At 44.0% G+C, this 26423-nt stretch overlaps 1 protein-coding gene across 3 annotated transcripts in view; it reads right to left on the bottom strand.

Annotated features, from left to right (window-relative positions):
- Positions 1-26423, bottom strand: part of ELP2 (elongator acetyltransferase complex subunit 2) — a 751239-nt gene that overhangs the window by 217603 nt on the left and 507213 nt on the right. For all 3 annotated transcript variants that reach the window (XR_003854643.1, XR_003854644.1, XM_029589989.1), the window contains exon 14: positions 157-226. Coding sequence is in view for 1 of the 3 variants with exons in the window: in XM_029589989.1 (XP_029445849.1) it covers positions 157-226 (70 nt within the window). In the remaining 2 variants the exon portion in view is untranslated. The remainder of the gene's footprint in view (positions 1-156; positions 227-26423) is intronic.

Genomic DNA, 26423 nt, shown 5'->3' with positions numbered 1-26423 from the left:
CATCTCAAGGCACTTCAACTTCAGTCATCTTCCTTCCCTCTTGCCATAAATGGTAGTGAGTAGGGTGAACACCCAAGCAGTAAGAAGCTGCTGCCCTGTCTAAATGAAAAAAATGCACATAATTGCCCAATTATTAAAATTACCATTCACTCTTACCCTGAAATATGGCTTTATTAGACAAACCCAAAGCAGGTACAGTGGCTCCTTCTGGAAGGTCAATTTTTTTCTGGAAAAGATCCAAAATTAGTACTAATAAAAAGAACAGAAAATTCTACACAACATTTATTATGAATCCTAAGTATCTTTTCAAGCTGAATGACTCATCAAGAGGCTGATGCAATAAGGGGCACCTGGTAGAGCTTACAGTTATATTTCACTTTTGTGAACAAACTTCAGTGCAGATAGATCAAGGAATTTTGTGCACAATAATGTGCGTTTAAGTGAGTGCTCGTGCATGAAATCCCATGCTAATGAAAGCATTAGCTATTAGCCCCTAATGCAGAGAGACGCGCTGACTTACATTGTGTTTTCTTAGTGCTGGAGGTCTTACTTCTGGAGTAAAGTTTCTAGGACTAACGTTAGTCTACAGGCAGAAGCTGGAATTACGGTGCCAGGGTCTTTAGTCAGCATTTTATATAGAAAAAATATTTGTGTGCACAAAAAGCATGTTTTCTACACATAAAATGATTTATACACACAAAAAATGCTTTTTGTGCTGAGTTTTGTGTGTACATAAATCATATTTTATGTGTGGAAAATAATTTGTGCACATAAACCATAGCAGTCAAGTCCCAACTTCAGACTGGCAGCCCTGGTGCTGCCTTGGAGGAAGAAGGTCTCATAATGGGAGATCACCAACCAGGTGTAGCAGGAAAGGATCCTGTAGCAAGGACCTGCTCTCTAGGTGATGCATTGTCCTTTCGCACTGAGGATATCTCCCCAAGGCCTACTGCCCAGGAGGGAAGGGTTAGGTCGGCCGTCATAGTTGGTGATTCGATTATTAGGAATGTAGATAGCTGGGTGGCTGGTGGGCGTGAGGATTGCCTGGTAACATGCCTACCTGGTGCGAAAGTGGCGGACCTCATGCGTCACCTAGATAGAATTTTAGACAGTGCTGGGGAGGAGCCGGCTGTCGTGGTACACGTGGGCACTAACGACATAGGAAAATGTGGGAGGGAGGTTCTGGAAGCCAAATTTAGGCTCTTAGGTAGAAAGATTAAATCCAGAACCTCCAGGGTAGCATTCTCTGAAATGCTCCCTGTTCCACGCGCAGGTCACCAGAGGCAGGCAGAGCTCCGGAGTCTCAATGCGTGGATGAGACGATGGTGCAAGGAAGAGGGATTCAGTTTTGTTAGGAACTGGGGAACCTTTTGGGGAAGGGGGAGTCTCTTCCGAAGGGATGGGCTCCACCTTAACCAGGGTGGAACCAGACTGCTGGCACTAACCTTTAAAAAGGAGATAGAGCAGCTTTTAAACTAGAACAAAGGGGAAAGCCGACAGTCGCTCAGCAGTGCATGGTTCGGAGAGAGGTATCTTTAAAGGATACTAATGGTGCATTAGAATTAGGGCATCCCGACAGTGAGGTTCCAATAATTAGAAAAGTAGTCCAAGTGCCTGTAACTAAAAACTCACCTGAGCTAAAAAATTCTAACTTATCCCTATCAATTAAAAAACAGAATAAAAATACAAACAAAAAACAAACTTTGAAATGTTTGTATGCTAATGCCAGAAGTCTAAGAAGTAAGATGGGAGAATTAGAATGTATAGCAGTAAATGATGACATAGACTTAATTGGCATCTCAGAGACATGGTGGAAAGAGGATAACCAATGGGACAGTGCTATACCAGGGTACAAATTATATCGCAATGACAGAGAGGAGCAGTCGGGAGGAGGTGTGGCGCTTTATGTCCGGGATGGCATAGAGTCCAACAGGATAACCATCCTGCATGAGACTAAATACAAAATTGAATCTTTATGGGTAGAAATCCCTTGTGTGTCGGGGAAGACTACAGTGATAGGGGTATACTACCGTCCACCTGGTCAAGATGGTGAGATGGACAGTGAAATGCTAAGAGAAATTAGGGAAGCTAACCAAATTGGTAGTGCAGTAATAATGGGAGACTTCAATTACCCAATATAGACTGGATAAATGTATCATCGGGTCACACTAGAGAGATAACGTTCCTGGATGGAATAATGATAGCATTATGGAGCAATTGGTTCAGGAACCGACGAGAGAGGGAGCAATTTTAGATCTAATTCTCAGTGGAGCACAGGACTTGGTGAGAGAGGTAACGGTGGTGGGGCCGCTTGGCAATAGTGATCATAATATGATCAAATTTGATTTAATGACTGGAAAAGGAATAGTGTGCAAATCCAAGACTCTCGTGCTAACTTTCAAAAGGGAAACTTGATAAAATGAGAAAAATTGTTAGAAAAAAAACTGAAAGGAGCAGCTACAAAAGTAAAAAATGTCCAAGAGGCGTGGTCATTGTTAAAAAATACCATTCTAGAAGCACAGCCCAGATGTATTCCACACATTAAGAAAGGTGGAAAGAAGGCAAACGATTACCGACATGGTTAAAAGGGGAGGTGAAAGAAGCTATTTTAGCCAAAAGATCTTCATTCAAAAATTGGAAGAAGGATCCAACAGAAGAAAATAGGATAAAGCAATAAACATTGGCAAGTTAATGTAAGACATTGATAAGACAGGCTATGAGAGAATTTGAAAAGAAGTTGGCTGTAGAGGCAAAAACTCACAGTAAAAACTTTTTTAAATATATCCGAAGCCAGAAAGCCTGTGAGGGAGTCAGTTGGACTGTTAGATGATCAAGGGGTTTAAAGGGGCACTTAGAGAAGATTAAGGCCATCGCGGAAAGATTAAATGATTTCTTTGCTTCGGTGTTTACTGAAGAGGATGTTGGGGAGGTACCCGTAATGGAGAAGGTTTTCATGGGTAATGATTCAGATGGACATGAATCAATACACGGTGAATCTAGAAGATGTGGGTAGGCCTGATTGACAAACTGAAGAGTAGTAAATCACCTGACCGGATGGTATACACCCAGAGCTCTGAAGGAACTAAAAAATGAAATTTCAGACCTATTAGTAAAACTTTGTAACTTATCATTAAAATCACCCATTTGTACCTGAAGACTGGAGGATAGCAAATGTAACCCCAATATTTAAAAAGGGCTCCAGGGGCGATCCGGGAAACTACAGACCGGTTAGCCTGACTTCAGTGCCAGGAAAAATAGTGGAAAGTGTTCTAAACATCAAAATCACAGAACATATAGAAAGACATGGTTTAATGGAACAAAGTCAGCATGGCTTTACCCAGGGCAAGTCTTGCCTCACAAATCTGCTTCACTTTTTGAAGGAGTTAATAAACATGTGGATAAAGGTGAACTGGTAGATATAGTATACTTGGATTTTCAGAAGGCGTTTTGACAAAGTTCCTCATGAGAGGCTTCTAGGAAAAGTAAAAAGTCATGGGATAGGTGGCGATGTCCTTTCATGGATTGCAAACTGGCTAAAAGACAGGAAACAGAGAGGTAGGATTAAATGGGCAATTTTTCTCAGTGGAAGGGACGTGGACAGTGGAGTGCCTCAGGGATCTGTATTGGGACCCTTACTGTTCAATATATTTATAAATGATCTGGAAAGTAATACGACGAATGAGATAATCAAATTTGCAGATGACACCAAAATTGTTCAGAGTAGTTAAATCACAAGCAGATTGTGATAAATTGCAGGAAGACCCTTGTGAGACTGGAAAATTGGGCATCCAAATGGCAGATGAAATTTAATGTGGATAAGTGCAAGGTGATGCATATAGGGAAAAATAACCCATGCTATAATTACACAATGTTGGGTTCCATATTAGGTGCTACAACCCAAGAAAGAGATCTAAGTGTCATAGTGGATAACACATTGGAAATCGTCTGTGCAGTGTGCTGCAGCAGTCAAAAAGCAAACAGAATGTTGGGAATTATTAGAAAAGGAATGATGAATAAAACGGAAAATGTCATAATGCCTCTGTATCGCTCCATGGTGAGACCGCACCTTGAATACTGTGTACAATTCTGGTCGCCGCATCTCAAAAAAGATATAATTGCGATGGAGAAGGTACAGAGAAGGGCTACAAAATGATAAGGGGAATGGAACAACTCCCCTATGAGGAAAGACTAAAGAGGTTAGGACTTTTCAGCTTGGAGAAGAGACGGACTGAGGGGGGATATGATAGAGGTGTTTAAAATCATGAGAGGTCTAGAACGGGTAGATGTGAATCGGTTATTTACTCTTTGGATAGTAGAAAGAATAGGGGGCACTCCATGAAGTTAGCATGGGGCACATTTAAAACTAATCGGAGAAAGTTCTTTTTTACTCAACGCACAATTAAACTCTGGAATTTGTTGCCAGAGAATGTGCTTCGTGCAGTTAGTATAGCTGTGTTTAAAAAAGGATTGGATAAGTTCTTGGAGGAGAAGTCCATTACCTGCTATTAAGTTCACTTAGAGAATAGCCACTGCCATTAGCAATGGTTACATGGAATAGACTTAGTTTTTGGGTACTTGCCAGGTTCTTATGGCCTGGATTGGCCACTGTTGGAAACAGGATGCTGGCTTGATGGACCCTTGGTCTGACCCAGTATGGCATTTTCTTATGTTCTTATGTCCCTCAACCTTAACCATAACAAAACCGAAATACTCCACATTAACAACAAGACAATATCACCTCTTAAAGACAACATCTCAGTACATACAACAGAATATCCTCTTTAGCCAGAGACCTTGGTGTACTCATTGACAATGAACTTAACATGAAGAAACATATAAGCTCAATAATAAAGGATGGATTCTTCAAACTGCAAATCCTCAAAAGAGTCAAACCACTTCTCTCGCCCAAGACTACAGAACAGTACTCCAAGCTCTCCTATTCTCCAAACTCGACTATTGCAATGCCCTACTCCTGGGCCTCCCATCCAACACCCTCAGACCACTGCAACTACTCCAAAATGCTGCCGGCAAGATCACTCTCAAACACCAAAAAATCTGAACACATCTCACCAATCCTCAAAAACCTGCACTGGCTACCCATCCCACACAGAATTCAATACAAAGTTCTAACACTCATACACAAAGCACTATACACTGAAAAATTCGAATGGCTGACCCCTGCCCTTCATTTCCAAGCTTCCCAGAGATCTCTCCGATCCACCAACACTGGACTCATTCCTACTCTATCACCAAGAATGGCCCACCTGACCTCAACAAGGGAACGAGCCCTAACAGTGGCAGGTCCAACACTATGGAACAGCCTACCACCCCAACTCAGGATCAACCCCACAACCCAATCTTTCAAAAAGAACCTAAAAACTTGGCTCTTTCAAAAAGCATACCCCAACGACCACCCAACACAAGAACACGCGTGCTCCCTCACACACACCCCCCCCCCCCCTCCCTCAACACCCACATCAAATCCGCATATTCACATATTGTGATCAACCCCCAAAAACCTAAGCTTTCTGACTACACTGGATGCAAACCTTCAATGAAATTCTCTTCCCCTAAAATGCTTCATTATGACTCCCTACAGACCTTCTACTACCCTTACTACAAAGTCTCATCACAAAAGACTGTAAAGTCTCACTACATAATGTTATAAAGTTCAATACAACAGGCTATAAAGTTCAATGTAAAATGTTCCAATGTAAAATGTCACAAAGTTCAATGTAAAATGTTAAAAATGTTTAATCTTAAATGACAATGTTCCATTGTAAAACAAGAAGTCTACTCTAACAGACTCCCTGTTTCCACTGTAAACCGGTGTGATATGTCCGATGAACATCGGTATAGGAAAACAAATAAGTAAATAAAATATAAAATATGATTTATGCATATAAATCATGTTTTGCTATGCTCTAAGCCTTTTTTTTTTTGCACATTTTCTGGTTTGTTAAATTTTTTTTTTTAACTTCCAATGCATTTGTATACCATTAACTTACAGGCCGATTCAGTAAAGTCCGCGGGAGAGCGGATGAACGCCCGCTCTCCCGGTGCACACGATGCAGTATTTAAATTAGGGGGCACGGTAGAAACGGGGAAAAGGAGGCGCTACGGACACTAGCGCGTCCCTAGCGCCTCCTTTTTGACAGGAGCGGCAGCTGTCAGCGGGTTTGACAGCCGACGCTCAATTTTGCCGGCGTCGGTTCTCGAGCCTGCTGACAGCCACGGGCTCGGAAACCGGACACTGGCAAAATTGAGTGTCCGGTTTTCGGCCCGACAGCCGTGGGCTGAATTCAAATTTATTTTTTTTACTCTTAGGGACCTCCGACTTAATATCGCTATGATATTAAGTCGGAGGGTGCACAGAAAAGCAGTTTTTACTGCTTTTCTGTGCACTTTTCCAGCGCCGGAAGAAATTAGCGCCGACCCAAAGGTCGGCGCTAATAAGGCCATCAACATGCATTTGCATGTTGAGGGCGCTATTTGGTGCCACGGGTTGGATGCGCATTTTCCTCCCCTTACTGAATAAGGGGTAAGGGAAAACGCGCGTCCAATAGCAGGCTAACAGTGCGCTCCGACTTAGCTCACTGTACTGTATCGGCTTGTTACTGCATTGGAAGTTAAAAAAAAAAATTATCTTGTTAGGTAACTGTGTGCTAAATTTCAGCACACAGTTATAACACTCTGTTTTTTACATCAGCAGCCAAATCAGTAGTTTTACAGAGGATAATTTTCAAAGGCATTTCCATGTGTAAAACAGTGTTTTACCTGTGTGAATTGCCTGTTATAATTGTAACCCTTTCTTGGTGTGTCTATTCTGCATGGGTGGCGCCATAAAATAATTTGGAAACTCTTTGGGCACGAACCCTGGCTAGCTTGTCTCTGTGCCCATTTCTCCAGGGTGTGAATTGTTTCAGATGGGTGGAAGATTTACTTTCAGGACCCAGTGCAGGGGTGACTAACTTCCTTCTAGTTGTCCCTGGGAGAGGGGCAGTTTCTCTTCTCTGTGAGTGCTGTGTGCCTGCCCAAATAAAGACACTGGACACACTGAGTTAGTGTCAGACAAAGTCTTTACTGAAAAATGAGTTGCAAATGGCACAATAAATTTGTTTCCAGTACCACAGTCTTTCTTTCCTTAGCTCTATCTGTGCAGGAAACTTTCAAAAGGCAAGGATCCATCCATCCTTCTGGATTAGGTGAGGAGGTGGTCCTGGTGGGCAGGGTAACCTTTAAGCTGATCAGGAAATCCCCTTTCACAGATGGCCAAAAATCCTGTCCTTACAAGAGCGTAAACTGTCTCTCTCCCCAGTGGATGAAGACTCCAGATAAGTGTCCTCCAGGATCTTTACAGTTCTTGTACTTCCTTAGAATTATACAGACTCAGTCTCTCCTCTGGATCCCTTATGGGAGGGATCCCTGGTTACAGGTTTCTTAGCCTGCTCCAATGCAGGAAGGAAGGGGCAGCCAAAAATCTTCCTCCTGGATGTCTCTACTTAATGTCTTTTTGCCTTAACCGAATATAACACTGGAGTTACTCTTTACAACGGGTCATCACCTCCGAGAGCAGGTCTTCCCTATCCCTGGCCGTCCCAGACACAGGGTTCCCTGTGCCCTGAATCCAAGAAAGACTCAGGTGTCCAGTGAGGTTCCTACCACTAAAAGCTCTAAATCCCGAAAACAAACCAGCAGGGGAATCAACCCAGCTAGGGAGTAGACCCTGGTCAGGATTCCCAGGATGGGTTAGCCTGGTCCTGAAAAGTATTAAAAAGGTAAGCACCTACCACTCCCTAACTCTCCAAAACTTAAGGGACTGCCTGTAGACACTCAGGAGAGAGTTGTTATATAGCCTCTCAGGGAGACGGCCATTCCCAGACCCCTTAAAAGGAAGGACTGAATTTGAATGGGTCCTCCCCCCACCCACTAACCTATTCTAATTAGTATCGCCCAGGGCTTAATGGTAACCAACAGGATGGTCGGGTTACATAAAATTGCCCACTTGATATGGAGGTTAAACTTACAGATGTATATCCTATGGGCCAGATTTTCAAAGGGGCAGGCGCGTACCCCCCGAAAACCTGCCCGAAGTTCCCCCTGCGTGCGCCAAGCCTATGTTGAATAGGCTCGGCGACGCGCAAGCCCCGGGATGCGCATACGTCCCGGGGCTTTCCTGGGGGGGTGTGTCGCGGCGGCATGTCATTTGAGGGCAGGGCCGCGGGCGTGGTTCCGGCCCTGGGGCGTTTCGGGGGTGTGGCCGAGGCCTCCGAATCTTGGAGCACTGTGTATGTTATGAAGGTCCCTAATCTATAATTCTGACAACATCTAAATATAAATATTGTGTTCACAACGTTTCTTCTGAAGTAATTGAAATCTCCCATTAATACTGTGCTGCCAAATTTGTTAGCTTCTCTAATTTCTCTTAGTATTTCATCGTCCGTCTGATCATTTTGCCACATGCATAGTGGCATTGCTATACTCTTCCCCATCACATACTGGATTTCTATCCATAATGATTCTACTATACTTTAGTTTCCTAGAGAATCTTTATTCTGTTGAACTCTATGCCATCCCTAACATAAAGCACCACCTGCCCACTAAGTTAATCCGCCCTATCATTGCGATATAATTTGCAGCCTTGTATAGCACTGTCCCATTTGTTATCCTCCTTCTACCTGATTTCTGAAATGACAGTTATGTCTACTTCTTCATTCAGTGCTATATATTCTTCCTCTCCCATTTTATTTATTTGACTTCTTGTATTGGCATACAAATATTTCAAAGTATGTTGCTTGTTTATATTAATAACCTGCTTATTAGTTGACAGGGATAATTTGGAATCATTTTAACTCAGGCAGTTCTTTACTTTTAGGCATATGGACTACTTTTGCTTTTATTAGAATCTTTATATTTGGGATGCTCTAACTTCTCAGTTCATTAGTATCTCGCGAAGATACCTCCCTCCAAACCATGCACTGCTGAGCAACTATTTGTTTCCCGTCGATAGCAGGGCTGAATTAGCCATGCTGTCATGGGATCTGTCAATCAGGCCCGGGAGGCGGAGCTTGTCAAAGCAGAGAACAGAGCTTTGCTCTCTGCGGCTGCGCGTGTGTTCCCGCGCAGGAAAGTAACGGTATCTCCTCAGTCTGTTTTTTCCGCGAGCGGGATCGCACGCGGAGCTGAACTCTCCTCAGTTTAAAAACAGAAATAAATAAATAAATAAATAAAAAATTGTCAAAACCGGGGTTCAAACCCTGTAGCTGTGGAAAAAGAATGTCAGTCACGGACGGACGCGACCGCTGTTATAAATATCTCGGACCAAGTCATAATCGAGACAACTGTGAGTATTGCTCTAAGATGTCACCCAGAGCATTAAAACAAAGGGCCTATAGGCTGCAGGAACATTTTGCCTCACGAGATCCGTCGGAGGCTCATTCATCGCCTGGCCCGATCACTTCATAGGCTCCACCAAAAAGGAAAACTTTAAAGTTGGATCCTAAGTCCTCCACTATAGGAGGTAAAGGAAAGGAAAAAAGACAAAGGCCAGTGGGTTCTCGAAAATCCCCAGTGCCTACAGAGCCGCAACATACCTCATCGGAGGTGGAATCCTCAGCGCCGAAGACTTCTGCGCCTATGACGCTGTCTGCGCAGAACGACATATCGGCGCCGAGAAAGGAGTCTGCGCGCAGCTTACAGCTTCCGGCGCGCATGGCGCAGAAGAAACGCATGGCGCCGGAGAACCCTGCACGTACGGCGCCAGAGAACCCTGCGCGTACGGCGCCAGAGAACCCTGCGCGTACGGCGCCGGAAAACATTGCGTGTTCGGCGCCGAAGAAACTTGCGCGTATGGCGCAGACTACAATGAAACTTATGCGTACGGCGCCAAACACTTCGGCGCCGATGACCCATGTGCGCGCCGCATCAAAAAGATATGCGCACACATCTACTACTGCGCATGAATCTACTTCCGCGCACAGATATACAAGTGCGCATAAGTCTACCGTCGCGCATACGCGCATATCTGTGCATAATTCCACATATGCGCGTAAGCATAAAACTGCGCATAAATCTAAATCAATGCATAGATCAAAATCTGCGCATGGAACGAGCTTGAAGCGGAAACGGTACCCTTCACACAGCTCTTCTCCAGAGACTGGAGCCACGGATACTGATACATCATCTGATGAATATCACGAGTATTCAAGTCACTCCCACCGTAATAAATTACCAAAGAGGAGTGCTACATGGGAGATAAGTCCTTCTACTTCTATATCATCTCGTAAAGCTCATACCTGCTCAAAGAGGAAAATAGTACAAATTTCTTCCTCGCGCACTTCTTCAGATTCAGAATATTCAAGGAATAGTTCAATCAATAAACTACAAGGAGATAGGGAAGTTCCTACAACTTCACCTCAACCAGTTATCACTCAACAACCAGACAGTCGTATGATAATGCCTTCTCATACAAGAGAAGCTTTTTACCAACTATCTCAGTCTTTAGCAGACTTTTACGAGACGCTTCAATCATCATTTCAAATGACTAATACTGCTGATGGAAATGCTACACAACATAGAGCACAAACCACTGAACAGCAGTTGACAAACCCACCGACATCTCCCATGTTAGACCAACCAACCTCACCAACTCATAACCAGGAGACATCTTTAGATTCTCCTTCAATACAAACATCCCCTTCATCATCGGTGGGATGTCTCTCAGACCTGTAGGACCACATACAGGAACCGTATTCCCCTCCTGAAGACCTAACATACCCAAAATTCTTAGAAAAAATGGGTTCCATTCTACACCTAGAGGTCCAGAAAGAGACAGACCCTAGGGCAGAAACCCTTGGTCTTCTAAAGATTTTTGATACTCAAGTGGAACCAACATCTCTTCCACCACAAGATATCCTGCATTCAGTCTTACAAAATCCTGGGAGGCCCAGGAAACAGACATAAAATTTCGTATGAAAAAAGCGTCACTATACACTCTACCACAACTGCCTCATGCATCACTTATAGTAGAGTCGGCGATGCAAAGATTCAAAAAGACAAAGTTGCATGCCAATTTTCCACCAGTAAAAGACAACAAATATTTAGATGAGTTTGGCAGGAAAATATTCCATAACTCGATGTTAACTGCAAGAATTATGCAACATCAGTTTTACATGGTGCAATACCTCTATGAATGCATGCAAGCTATGAAAGGTACTCATTCCTCAATGGCGGAACAGATACCTCAGCCTCTTCATGACATGGCGGAATGTTCTCGACACCTCTTGAAATCAATCTACGAAGCACATGAAACATCATCCAGGGCATCTGCAACAGCCATCGCAGCCCGCAGACTAGCATGGTTACGTTCCAGTTCGATATGTGAAGACTTGCACGAAAAACTAACAAATCTCCCATGTACAGGAGATAACCTGTTCGGAGAGAAATTCCAGGAAGCAGTAAGTAAATTAAAGGACGAAGCTCTAGCAGTACAATCGCTAGCATCACATCCTATTTATTCGACTACACGTCGCTATGTGGGGTCTACCCGTAGGCAATCCTATGTCAGAAGACCCTATAGATCTTATCAATCTTTTCGTACGCAGCTATACCCTGCCTACCAACGTCCTGCTCCACAAAACAATACCTCAAATCAACGAAGAGGTAAACCACGTAACCAGAGGCAACAGGCACAACAGCCAACGACAGCAGCAAAACCAACGTCATCTTTTTAGTTACTCAGCCGCCACCACAACATCAAGCTCCTCCAGGCAGAATTCGTGCTTGCATGAATGTTTGGGAAACAATAACATCAGATCAATGGGTGCTGGAGATAGTACGTCAAGGCTACCAACTCCAATTTGTAACAAAAACCCATCTTGCCTCCCTCTTTCCACACTCAAGATCTACAATTCCCATCCACAACTGGGGGAGAGGAAATTGCTTCACTTCGCAAAACAACAAGCAATTCGACAAATCCATCCACATCCCAATTTAGCAGCATTTTATTCCCCGTACTTCCTCATTCCAAAGAAGTCTGGGGGCCTTCGCCCAATACTAGACCTAAGGGAGTTGAACAAATTTCTCATCAAGGAGAAATTCAAGATGGTATCGTTGAAGTCAATTCTTCCTCTCATTCAAACCAACGATTGGATGTGCTCCATCGATCTGAAGGATGTTTACACACACATTCCAATCCATCCTTCATCGTGGCGCTACCTGTGCTTTCGATACAGACATCAACACTACCAGTACAAAGTTCTTCCCTTTGAACTTTCGGCAGCACCCAGAGTTTTCACCAAATGCATGATAGTGGTGGTGGCTCATCTCAGGAAACAAGGTATAACATCTTTCCATATCTGGACGATTGGCTCATAATCGCCTCAACTCCAAACATCTTACAGGATCACCTCAATCGGGTGATACATTGCTTGCAAGAACTAGGGTTGGTGATAAATTTTCAGAAATCACATCTACAACCAACACAGCAGTTACAGTTCATAGGCGCATGCCTGCACACGACGTGCAACAGAGCATACCTCCCAGACGACAGAGTATCACATTTCCGTCAACTTCTGCACACCTTGAAACATACTCAGAGACCGTCAGCAAGACAAGTCCTGGTAATTCTGGGCCAAATGGCAGTGGCGAATTTCATGGTTCCCAACACCAGGCTACACATGAGACGCCTACAATGGGGTCTAAAACGACAATGGAAACAGCATTCACCAACCATTGACGCAGAAGGTATTGCTAACCAGCCAGAAATGAAAAAAGATATAGCATGGTGGCTCCTAGACTCCACCTTGTCCAAGGGAGCGTTGTTCAGCCCCCCTCCTCACAATGCAGTCCTAACCACAGATGCGTCTCACAAGGGATGGGGGGCTCACCTCGAGATTTAAGAAACCCAAGGGTTATGGACATTCTCAGAACAAAATTTACAAATAAATCTATTGGAACTCAGAGCGATTCGCAATGCATTGCGAGTCTTCCAAGACCACCTGAAGGGACGCAGGGTCATGATCTACACGGACAACCAAGTAGCGATGTTTTACATCAACAAACAAGGAGGGTCCGGTTCATGGTCCCTCTGCAAGGAGACCCTGACAATCTTCGAACACGCTCACAAGCATTGCATACATCTACAGGCAACTTACCTTCCGGGAGTTGCAAACACAAGAGCGGACAGACTAAGCCGCATCTTTAATGCCCATGAATGGACACTCAATACAGAAGTAGTCCAGAACATATTTCTGCAGTGGGGGACACCTTCCATAGATCTCTTTGCCAACAGAGATCAATTCTCAAGTTCCCAAATTCTGCTCGATAAGACCAAGCCAATTCAGGATTGCTCAAGATGCCTTCCTCATTCCGTCGGACGACAGGCCTTCTCTATGCCTTCCTCCCATACCTCTCATAACAAAAACAATTCAGAAGTGCATAGCCGGATACTCATAGCCCCTGCATGGCCGAGGCACCATGGTACAGTTTCCTACTTTGACTATCCATCAAGGATCCAATTCTATTACCGAATCGTCAAGATCTTCTCAGCCAAGATCAAGGAACACTACTAGACCCGCTACATTCATCTCTACACTTGACAGCTTGGAGATTGAAAGGCTCCTTCTAACAGAACAAGGAGTTTCCACTTCAGCACAATTCATTTTGTTACAATCAAGGAAAACTCTCAACCAGGAAAAATTATAGCTATAAATGGAACGCTACTCAGCCTGGTGCACTTCCAACGGTGTACCACCATTGGACTGCTCCCCGGAATTGCTCATTGATTATCTTCATACACTATATGTAGCTGGACTAGCAACATCATCCATCAGAGTTCACCTCAGCGTCTATCATAGACCAATCAATGACATTCCTATATCCAATCACCCATTACTGACTCGTTTCATAAAGGGTTTAACACACATCCGTCCTCCGGTATCCAAACCTCCAGTTACATGGAACCTCAACATAGTTCTGGAACAGCTCATGCTTTCTCCATTTGAACCTATGGACTCAGCACACGTTAAATACCTCACTTGGAAGGTGGTATTCCTGGTTGCGGTAACATCAGCACGAAGAGTTAGTGAGTTACAAGCTTTGGCCATTATCCTCCATACTTACAATTTCATCAACAGAAGGTAGTTCTACGAACTCACCCATCCTTCCTACCGAAAGTAATTACCCCATTCCATCTCAATCAGACAAGGAATACCAATATTATTCCCTAACCTCATGCAAACGATAGGGAAAAGCTACTGCACACACTGGATTGTTAAGAGAGCTTTAACACACTTCAAAAGGACGAACTGACTGGATTCCCGTGTTTCTCAACTCTTTGTTTCCTACGACCCGAAGGCACCTGGACTGCCAGTGGCTAACGCACCATACTCAGTTGGATAGCACAGTGCATCAACTTCTGCTACGACAAACAGAATTTACATTTACAGTTCTACTCCTAAAGCTCACCAAGTCAGGAAGAAGAATGTGCAACCCATAGACATCTGCAAGGCAGCTACATGGTCATCACTGCATACCTTCACATCTCATTACTGCCTTGACCAACAAGCAGCCACGGATGCGAAGATAGGGCAAGCAATACTGCAATCTCTATCCTCCTGTCCTCGGTGACTGCCACACTGTCACAGATCACGTCCAACCAAATATGTCACAAATGACGTGATCGGGAGCTTTGGACTCCCATGATAGGATGGTTAATTCAGTCCTGCTATCGACGGGAAAAAGCAAGTTTTGCTTACCGTAAAAGATGTTTCCGTAGATAGCAGGATGAATTAGCCATGCTGACCCACCCTCCTCCCTGGCAGTCACCAAGTCTTCGACTACACTACAGCTTTATTACAGACTGAGGAGATACCGTTACTTTCCTGCGCGGGAACACACGCGCAGCTGCAGAGAGCAAAGCTCTGTTCTCTGCTTTGACAAGCTCCGCCTCCCAGGCCTGATTGACAGATCCCATGACAGCATGGCTAATTCATCCTGCTATCTACGGAAACATCGTTTACGGTAAGCAAACTTGCTTTTTTTTCCCCCTTAGTCTAGTTTAAAAAGCTGCTCTATCTCCTTTTCAAAAGTTAGTGCCAGCGTGTTCAAGGCATCAATAAATACAAAATGTTAGTGAGACAGTAGATTGTAGTAGTACTGTTCAGGCATTCAATTAGGTACTTGCACTTTATAGCTGTCAGTTTAGTTGTAATGCATAGAACATCCTTTCTGAACTGCCAGCTAGCTATGTCAGTGTTAGCCGGATAAGTATTAGAAGTGTTCTCCAGGACAAAATTGCCCTCTAAAACGTCATTAGCTAGAAGGATGCATGAGTGTCAAAATGATTCCATTATATAGATAGCTTAAAACTCTCTCAACAGCCTCTTATTTTGAGGAGTACTTTGAAGGTTTTTTTTTTTTAAATAAACATTTTTTAAATATATATATATTAAATATATTAAATATATATATGTGTGTATTAATCACATTAAATAAATATAATTTCACTAAAAAAACTTATAATATTTTCTGATGAAAACACTTAGCTCAACCCTACATGGCCAAGTTTCAGCAAATCAAAAATTCCTTCATCTGGGGTTTAAACAAGCTCATCTCACACACACTATTTCATTGCATTGTATTCCATGTTTGAGTAGGCGTAGCTGTAATGAAATGGTTGTGTGAGATGAGCTTGTTTAAACCCTGATGAAAGCATTTTTTGATATGCGGAAACATGGACAATATTAAGTTGGGCTAATGTTTTGACAGCGCTCTCCAAGATAAGTATTTTTCATGTTAAAAAACAGAGGAGTTTCTTTTATCATCAAATTTACCAAACAGGAGTTTGGTTAGATGATTTGCTGAGTGGTGGTTAACACTGATACCTGTTTGAAGCCCTTTGTGGGCTGGAGACAGTGGATTAAAAATTTAGCACCTAATTGCTGTGACACCATTGTCCTATAAATAAGCATCAACAAATATTTGAAACTGAAAAATAAACATTGTTTATCTTCTGTATGTAGATATGTCCCCTGCACCTCCTGTGTTTAGTGGAGAATTTGAATAAATCCATATCTGACTGTGTAATCTTTGAATTAAATGTACTGTTCTCCGTGTACAGCTTCTAATTTTGTTCCACAACAGGTTTTTGTTTGGGGGGGGGGGGGGGGGGGTTATAGAAAAATTCCACTTTCTCTTGACATTTAAAGAAGAAAGTGGAATTTTCTTTAAAAAAAAAAAAAATATTGTGTGTGCTATGTCACAAACATGAGTACTTTTACCCATGTTGTAGTGGAGGTGTTCCTGGGGCAGAGTTAAGCCAGAGAAGAAAAAAAACTATCGTAGAGTTTGATTTTCCAAAGTATACACGTTTTTTTGATTGAAAAAAGCAGGTGTACATCTCTGCGGGTACTTTTTCCTGGACAGTTTTCAAAGGTAAAGTGCGTGTGTGCTTTCCCTTTGAAATCTGATGCTAAATCTGCAGGGAAAAGTATCTGCTGGCTTTGCATTTGCCCCAGTTTTGAAAATTGCCTCTTTAAAGTATAATTTTCAAAGCCATTTGCATAGCTAAAAAAAGTGCTTTCCCTATGCAACAGTGCTTTTAAAAAATTTCCCACCTTATATACACAGAAGAGTATATGCATAGGGCCTGTGTGTACTTTTTGCTTTAGGGGGAAATGTACCGTGGGGTTGGGGAGAGATTTGCACTTATGCATATACTTTTGAATTTTCAAAAGTATGTGTGAAATTCTTCTCAGAAGAACTACCCATACAAATTAGCAAGTGTGGATAATGTTCCTGGGACAATTTTCAAAGAGTAAGCAAGCCCATACTTTTGACAATTCATGTAAAGTCCATGGATAAAATGTACCTGCAAACTTTGCACCAGTGTGGGCAGTTTTGTAGCCCACATAAGTTAAATCAATTTTCAAAGCAACCTTAAATACATTTGTTTGTTTGAAAATTACCACACCATAACTACCCACACAAAATTACACCTGCAAATTTGTTCACAGAAAATTTTCATGAACATTTATATGCACACTTTTGAAAGTCTGAAAGTGTGCAAATAAGTCCAAACTCCTCCCCAACCCCACCCCCACCCCCAGGGATGCCCCTACTCAGTCCAGGTAAACTTACACACATATAGGGGTAGATTTTACAAATTTACGCACATGCGTACTTTTGTTCGCGCACCAGGCGCAAACAAGAGTATGCGGGATTTTAATAGATACACGCGTATCTGTTAAAATCTGGGATCGGCACACGCAAGGCTGTGCAAAATTGGCAGCCTGCGCGCGCCGAGCCGCACAGCCTGCCTCCATTCCCTCCGAGGCCGCTCCGAAATCAGAGCGGCCTCGGAGGGAACTTTCCTTCCACCCACCCCCCCCCCCCCCCCCCGCACCTTCCCCTCCCTTCCCCCCCCCCCCCCCCCCAGCCCTACCTAAACCCCCCCTACCTTTGTTGCACAAGTGGATTTACCTGCTGAAATCAGTAACCCCGGGTGGACTCAATAAAGAAATTGAATGGCACCATTTTGTGTGATTTCCCGGTAAAATCATGGCCAACACTTAACATCAGGTGAGATCAGCACAACCAACCTATAAATTAGACTCGGTTTCAGTTATTCAGTTGCTGACATGCCGAAACTCAACATGGAGATAGGTATGATAAGCGTCTGCGTTTTCTCCCCTCTGAGTGTGATGTGCTTTTGTAAAGGTTTTGCGATTTAATTGTCAAAACTATATAATTTTAAAGTGTCTCGCTTTCAGAAATAACTGAAGGGACCCCCCTGCGAATTTGCAACAAACGGAGTTTTCACCCGCAATAGCACCGTGGTGAAGAGCGCTGGCTGAAACAAGTAAGCTTTAAATACCCTTGAAGCAGTGGACTGCGAAATGCACGCGTAGGTCCTCTGACTCCGGCTAAGCAAAAACAGGGAAAAGTAAGTAACCGATTTGTGTTTTAAGAAATAGAAAAAAGTATAAAAACGTTTAAAAAAAGCTCAAAACACTTGAATGAGCATGGACTACTGGACCAATGATTAAATATGATCCACACAGGTGCATAAACACAAGTACTAACTTGCAGCACTGTGGATGTTATGAAGGTCCCTAATCTATAATTGTGACGCAAGAATATCATAGCTTAAATATTGACAACATCTAAATATAAATATTGTGATACAACGTTTCTTCTGAAGTTATACTATTCGTTGTACTGTGGATAAAGAGTAACATTTGTTTAGATTTCAATTACTCCAATATTGACTGTGTAAATGTAACAGAAGGACATGCTAAGGAGGTCAAGTTCCGGAATGGAATAAATGACTGCTTCATGAAGCAAATGGTTCAGGAACAGATGAGAGGGGGAGCCATTTTAGATTTAATTCTTAATGGAACACAGGATTTAGTGTGAGAGGTAATGGTGGTGGGGCTGCTCGGCAATAGTGATCATAGTGTGATCAAATTTACTTAATGACTGGAAGAGGGACATTAAGTACATCTACAACTAGCATTAAATTTCAAAAGGAAGACTTTGTTTCCCATTGATAGGAGGGCTGAATTAGCCATGCTGTCATGGGATCTGTCAATCAGGCCCAGGAGGCGGAGCTTGTCAAAACAGAGAACAGAGCTTTGCTCTCTGCGGCTGCGCGTGTGTTCCCGCGCAGGAAAGTAACGGAATCTCCTCAGTCTGTTTTTTCGTGAGCAGGATCACACGCGGAGCTGTTCTTCTCCTCAGCGTTAACATAATAAACATGTCAAAATCGGGGTTTAAACCCTATCATTGCGGCAAGGTAATGTTGGTCGCAGACAGCCATGACCGATGTTACCAATACCTAGGACCAGATCACAATCGTAAATTGTAAATTTTGCTCAAGGATGTCACCCAGAGCACTGAAGCAAAAGGCCTACAGGCTTCAGCAACTTTTTGCCTCAACGGAACCATCGGAGGCTCATTCGTCGCCTGGCCCGCCGATTTCATCGGCTCCCTCGAAAAAGAGAGCATCTTCGTCGGATCCTCAATCCTCCACTCTTGGAGGTAAGGAGATGTCCAAAACAACAAAGGCCAATGGATTGTCAAAAATCCACAGAGCCAGAAGCACCGCAACAGGACATATTGGCGCCAAAAACCTCGGGCCTACACCTTCTGCGCCTAAGGCGCCGTATGCGCATAAAAAGTATCGCGCTAATACTTCGGCGCCTGGAGAGGGATCGGCGCACAACACTTCTATGCGCATGGCGCTGACGACACTTCTGCGTACGACGCCAAAGAACCCTGCGCGCATGGCGCAGAAGAATGCTGCGCGCAGGGCAACATGCGCGCCACGTGCCGACATCACCTGCTGCGCTCGCGCCAATTGTGTCTATGCGCACGGCGCCGAAGACATCGGTGCCAATAACCCTTGCGCGCAACAGGAACAGAAGGATATGCGCGCAAGTCTACATCCGCGCATAAATCTAAATCCATGCATAGAGACATGATCACTCATTCTCATACACTACAGAATGAGTTGAAACAACGATGTTACCCTTCACAAGGGTCTTCTTCAGCTTCTCCACCAATAACTTCACCTCGTTCAGGTACTTCCCTTTCTTCGTGATCTCATGCCAAAGAATTTACAATAAAACGTAGGAAATGATCACCGTCTTCACGTAGAAGTCATACAGACTCGGCGTCTCACTATTATCATAAGCACTCACGACACTCCCACCATAGAAAGTTGGCAAAGAGGAGTGCTACATGGGAAATAAGCCCTTCGACTTCTAAATCATCTCATATACCACCTTCCAATACCTTCTCACATAGAGAGGTAATACAGGTTGTTTCCTCTAACACTTCCACAGATTCAGAGATTCGAGGAACATAACGGGCGATAAAATACGAACGACCGAAAGGTATCTAATACTTCACATCAAAATACTCCAATGCACCCTAAAGCAGGTGTCTCACGAGAACCAGATGGTCGTACAACAATGCCCCTCGTACAAAAGAGGCATTTATCAATTGTCTCAATCCTTAGTAGGTTTTTATGAAACTCTTCAGTCATCGTTCAAAATGACTAATATTGCTGCTGACAGAGAACCGTCGGTGGAGCCGCCGACATCTCCCATAACAAACCGACCAGCCTCGCCAAATTATACACAGGATATATCTTTTGATTCTCCTTCACTGCAAACATCCCCATCATCTACAGGATTCCCGTCGGATCCGCAGGAACAACCCCAGGAACCATACTCCCCTCCAGAAGACCTTACATACCCAAATTCCTAGAAAAATTGGGTACAATACTGCATCTAGAGGTCCAAAAAGAAGCAGACCCTAGGGCAGAAACCCTTGGTCTCCTAAAGATTTTTGATACTCCAGGGGAACCAACATCTCTTCCACCACAAGAACTCCTGCATTCAGTCTTACAGAAATCCTGGGAAGCGCCTTATGCAATCGCAGCCGTTTCCAGGAAAACAGACATAAAATTTCGTATGAGGAAAACATCTCTACCACAATTACCTCATGCATCGATTGTGGTGGAATCAGCAATGCAAAGATTTAAGAAAACAAAGTCACATTCCTCATACAAATATTTAGATGAGTTTGGCAGGAAAATATACCATAACTCAATGATGAATGCCCGTCCCGAATTATGCACCATCAGTTCTACATGGTACAATCCCTATATGAGTGCATGCAAGCTATGAAGGGTATGCTTTCCTCGACGGCGGATCAGATACCTCCGCCTCTTCATGACATGGAAGAGTGTTCTCGACACCTTTTGAGGTCGATCTATGAAGCATATGAAACATCCTCCAGGGCATTGGCAACAGCCATTGCAGCCCGCAGACTAGCATGGTTACGGTCAAGTTCGATACGTGAAGATTTGCACGAGAAACTTACAAACCTCCCATGTACAGGAGATAACCTGTTCGAAGAAAGATTCCAGGACACAGTAGGTAAAACTGAAGGAAGAAGCTCTAGCAGTACAATCATTAACATCACATCCTAATTATTCGACCACACGTCGTTATATGGATCTACTCGTAGGCAACATATGCCAGGAGACCTACAGATCTTATCAGTCTTTTCGTACACAAGCATACCCTTCCTACCAGCATCCTGCTCAACAACAGAATACCTCAAACCAACGTAGAGGTAAACCACTTAACCTGAGACAGCAGGCACAACAGCCGGCTATTGCAGCAAAAGCGACGTCATCTTTTTAGTTACTCAGCCACCACCACAACATCAAGCTCCACCCAGCAGGATTCGTTCTTGCCTGGAAGCCTGGAGAGAATAACATCCGATCAATGGGTTTTGGAGATAGTATGTCACGGTTACCAAACTCCAATTTGTCACCAAAACCCATATTGCCTCATCTTTCCACAACTCAAGATTCACAACCCCAACCACAACTGGAGGAGGAGGAAATTGCCTTGCTTCGCAAACAACAAGCAATTTGACAAATTCACCGGGGCTCCAAATCAGTAGCATTTTATTCCCCATACTTACTCATACCAAAGAAGTCGGGGGGCCTTCGCCCACATACAGACGTAAGGAACTGAACAAAATTTTCTCACAAGGAGAAATTCAAAATGGTATCGTTGAATCAATCCTTCCTCTGATTCAAACCAACGATTGGATGTGTTCATCGACCTGAAGGATGCTTACACACACATTCCAATCCATCCATCCTCGTGGCGTTACCTATGCTTTCGCTACAGGCATCAACACTACCAGTACAAAGTTCTCCCCTTTGGACTATCGGCTGCACCCAGGGTATTCACCAAATGCATGATAGTGGTGGTGGCTCATCTCAGACAACAAGGTATAACCTTCTTTCCATATCTGGACAATTGGCTCATAATCGGCCCAACTCCCAACATCTTACTAGATCACCTCCATCGGGTGATACAATGCTTACAGGAATTAGGATTAGTGATCAATTTCAGAAATCACACCTACAACCAACACAACAGTTACAGTTCATAGGAACATGCCTGGACACTACTTGCAACAGGGCATACCTACTAGGCGACAGAATATCGCACTTCCTTCACCTTCTACATATATTGAACCATACTCAGAGACCGTCAGCGAGACAGATGTTGGTAGTCCTGGGCCACATAATGGCGGCGATTTTCACGGTTCCCAACACCAGGCTACACATGAGATGCCTGCAATGGGGACTAAAACGCCAATGGAAACAAAATTCACAATCATTGACACAGAAGGTTTCGCTGACTGCCGAAATGAAAAAGGATATAGCATGGTGGCTCCTAGACTCCACCCTGTCCAAAGGAGCATTGTTCAGTTTCCCTCCTCACAACGTAGTCTTAACCACAGATGTGTCTTGCAAGGGCTGGGGTGCACACCTCGAGATTTAGGAAACACAAGGGTTATGGACAATCTCGGAACAGAACCTGCAAATACATTTATTGGAACTCAGAGCGATTCTCAATGCATTACGAGTGTTCCAAAACCACCTGAAAGGACGCAGGGTCATAATCTACACGGACAACTAAGTCGCAATGTTTTACATCAACAAACAAGGAGGGTCCGGTTCATGGTCCCTTTGCAAGGAGACCCTGATAATTTTCGAACACGCTCACCGGAATTCCATACATCTCCAAGTAAACTTACCTACCAGGAGTTGCAAACACCAAGAGTGGACAGACTAAGCTGCATCTTTCATCCTCACGAATGGGCATCAATACAGAAATAGCCCAGGACATATTCATGCAGTGGGGGACACCTTCGATGGGATCTCTTTGCAACGGAGATCAATGCTCAAGTTCCCAAATTCTGCTCGATAAGACCAAGCCAATTCAGGATCGCTGAAGATGCCTTCCTCCATTTCCGGGATGACAGGCCTCCTATACGCCTTCCTCCCATACCACTCATAACAAGAATTCAAAGTGCATAGCGGACAAAGCTCAAATGATACTCATAGCCCCGGACTGGCCAAGGCAACCATGGTACAGTTCCTTCTCCGGCTATCCATAGTGGATCCAATTCGATTACCGGATCGCCAAGATCTTCTCTGCCAACATCAAGGGACACTTCTGCACCCGCTACACTCATCTCTACACTTGACAGATTGGAGATTGAGAGGCTCCTTCTGACAGAAAAGGGAGTTTCCACTTCAGCACAATTCATTTTGTTAGAATCCAGGAAACTCAACCAGGAAAAATTATAGCTACAAATGGAAACGTTACTCTACCTGGTGCACTTCCAAAGGTGTACCACCATTGGACTGCTCACCAGAGTTGCTCATTGATTTTCTTCATACACTATATGTAGCTGGTCTAGCAACATCATCCATCAGAGTTCACCTCAGCGCCATAGGTGCCTATCATAGACCAATTAACGATATTCCTATATCCAATCACCCATTACGGTCTTGTTTCATGAAAGGGTTAACTCACATTCATCCTCCGGGATTTAAACCTCCAGTTCCATGGAACCTCAACACAGTTCTGGAACAGCTCATGCTGTCCCCATCTGAACCCATGGACTCGGCACACATAAAATACCTCACATGGAAAGTGGTATTCCTAGTTGCAGTAACATCAGCACGAAGAGTTAGTGAGTTGCAGGCCTTGGTCCATTATCCTCCATATTTGCAATTTCATCACCAAAAGGTAGTTCTCCGAACTCACCCATCCTTCCTACCAAAAGTGGTTTCCCAATTCGATCTCAATCAGACCATGGAATTACCCACCTTTTTCTCTACACCTCATGCAAATGATAGGGAAAAACTACTGCACACACTAGATTGTAAAAGAACTTTAGCACACTACAAAGAAAGAACAAACTCGGACTTCTGTGTTTCTCAACTCTTTGTCTCCTTTGACCCGAAGGCACCTGGATTACCAGTGTCTAAACGCATCAAATTCTGCTATGATAAACAGAATTTACAATTACATTCTACTCCTAAAGCTCACCAAGTCAGAGCAGTAGCAGCCTCCTTGGCACACCTTAAGAATGTACAACCCATAGACATTTGCAAGGCAGCTACATGGTCATCGCTTCATACCGTCACATCTCACTACTGCCTTGATCAACAAGCAGCCACTGATGCGAAGATAGGGCAAGCAATACTGCAATCTCTATCCTCCTGTCCACGGTGACTGCCACACTGTCAAAGATCACGTACAAACATATATATCATAAACAACGTGATCGGGAGCTTGGGACTCCCATGACAGCATGGCTAATTCAGCCCTGCTATCGACGGGAAAAAGCAAGTTTGCTTACTGTAAACGATGTTTCCGTAGATAGCAGGATGAATTAGCCATGCTGACCCACCCTCCTCCCTGGCAGTCACCAAGTCTTCAACTACACTAAGGCTTAATCACAGACTGAGGAGATTCCGTTACTTTCCTGCGCGGGAACACACGCGCAGCCGCAGAGTGCAAAGCTCTGTTCTCTGCTTTGACAAGCTCCGCCTCCTGGGCCTGATTGACAGATCCCATGACAGCATGGCTAATTCATCCTGCTATCTACGGAAACATCGTTTACGGTAAGCAAACTTGCTTATATGTAGGGAGATATCAGAAGTTTCACTATTGTATGTAGCAAAATATGAATACTGACGCCACAAGATGGACATTGACATCTATTTCAGCAAAAATACAAAGGTGAGGAACTTTGGTCAGAATAACAACATGTGACTAAGTTATCTGATCTGCCTGTTTAAAGGAAAATTGATTCTTACCTGCTAATTTTCGTTCCTGTAATACCACAGATCGGTCCAGACACCTGGGTGTATGCATCCCTACTAGCAGATGGAGGCAGAGAACAAAACTTTGAGGCACTGCTACATATCCGAGCATGCCACCTGCAGTCCCTCAGTATTGACCTGTACCCAAGCCAAGATTATATAGAATTCTACCTCCTCGGGTGAACTGGAAAAAACCCCGGGGTTGGACTCCCCTGAACTGGAGTACCTACACAAACCACAAGGCTCCAAAAAACGCCCTGCCAACTAGGGAAACTAAAAATAACATAACTGTTGAAGCGGCAATATCCAAGCAATGCCGCACATGAGTACCATGAAGGTCAGTCTTTTGGTAACAATACTGGGGCAGACCTCTGGACTGATCTGTGGTATTACAGGAATGAAAATTAGCTGGTAAGAACCAACTCTCCTTTCCTGAACATACTCAGATCAGTCCAGACAAGTGGGATGTACCAAAGCAACCCTAAGCCAGGCGGGAATCCAAAAGAAACTCTCTCAAAACACTTTCACTAAAAAACCGCATCCTCAGGTGCCTGAACATCCAAACGGTAATGCCTGGTGAAAGTATGCAGGGAGGACCACACCACAGCCCTACATATTTCCTGTGGAGACATCAACTGGCACTTGGCCCAAGAGGCCGCCTGTGCTCTAGTAGAATTTACTTTAAGACCACTGGGGACCACACGACCCATAGCAATATAGGCCGCAGAAATAGTCTCTTTCAACCATCGGGCCAAAGTAGCTTTCAATGCCTTGTCTCCTTTCTTCGCTCCACCGAACACCACAAAAAATTGGTCCGACCTTCAGAAAGAAATGGTGACTTTCAAGTACCGCAAAAGTGCACATCGAACATCCAAAACATGAAGATCTCTACTCAAGGCTGAATCTCTGGACCAATCTGGAAAACCCGGCAATTCCACTGTTTGATTCACATAGAAGGCAGAGACTACCTTTGGCAAAAAAGAAGGCACCATACTCAGAGACACTTTGTCGGTGGAAATTCGTAAGAAAGGGTCGTGACAGGAAAGAGCCTGAAGCTCTGAAATATGTCTGGCTGAACAGATTGTGAGCAGAAACACAGTCTTTAACGTAAGATCCTTCAAGGAGGCATGACCCAAAGGCTCAAAAGAAGGTTCACAGAGGACTCGCAGGACCAGATTAAGATTCCAGTCAGGACAGACCTTGCGAAGCAGAGGCTTCAAATGTTTCACTCCCTTGAGGAAACAGATGAGATGCCAAAGGCCTGCCCTGCACCTTGCTCCTGAGACAACCCAAAGCCGAAAGCTGGACTCAGAGTGAACTATAAGCCAGGCCCTTGGACAGCCCATGCTGCAGAAAGGACAAAATCTGTGGAATAGAAGCCAGCAGAGGATCCACTCCATGTTGGCTGCACCAGGACTCAAAAACCTTCCATACTCTAACATAAGCCATGGAAGTTGAAGGCCTTCAGGCCTGAAGAAAGGTAGAAATCACTGGCTCTGAATATCCTTTCATACCCAGTCACCACCTCTCAAAAGCCAAACCACGAGACTAAAGTGATCCTCCTGATCCAAAAATATGGGACCCTGGCGAAACAAACTCTGAAGGTGAGCCAGCTAAAAAGGACCATCCACCGCCAGATGCAACAAGTGTGCGAGCCATAGAAGATGCGGCCACTCCTGTGCAACCAGAACCACTGTTCCTGGAT

Source organism: Rhinatrema bivittatum, chromosome 2, assembly GCF_901001135.1.
Source record: "Rhinatrema bivittatum chromosome 2, aRhiBiv1.1, whole genome shotgun sequence".
Lineage (NCBI taxonomy): Eukaryota > Metazoa > Chordata > Amphibia > Gymnophiona > Rhinatrematidae > Rhinatrema > Rhinatrema bivittatum.
The sequence above is the reverse complement of the archived record's forward strand: the minus strand, read 5'-3'. Positions and strand labels throughout refer to the sequence as shown.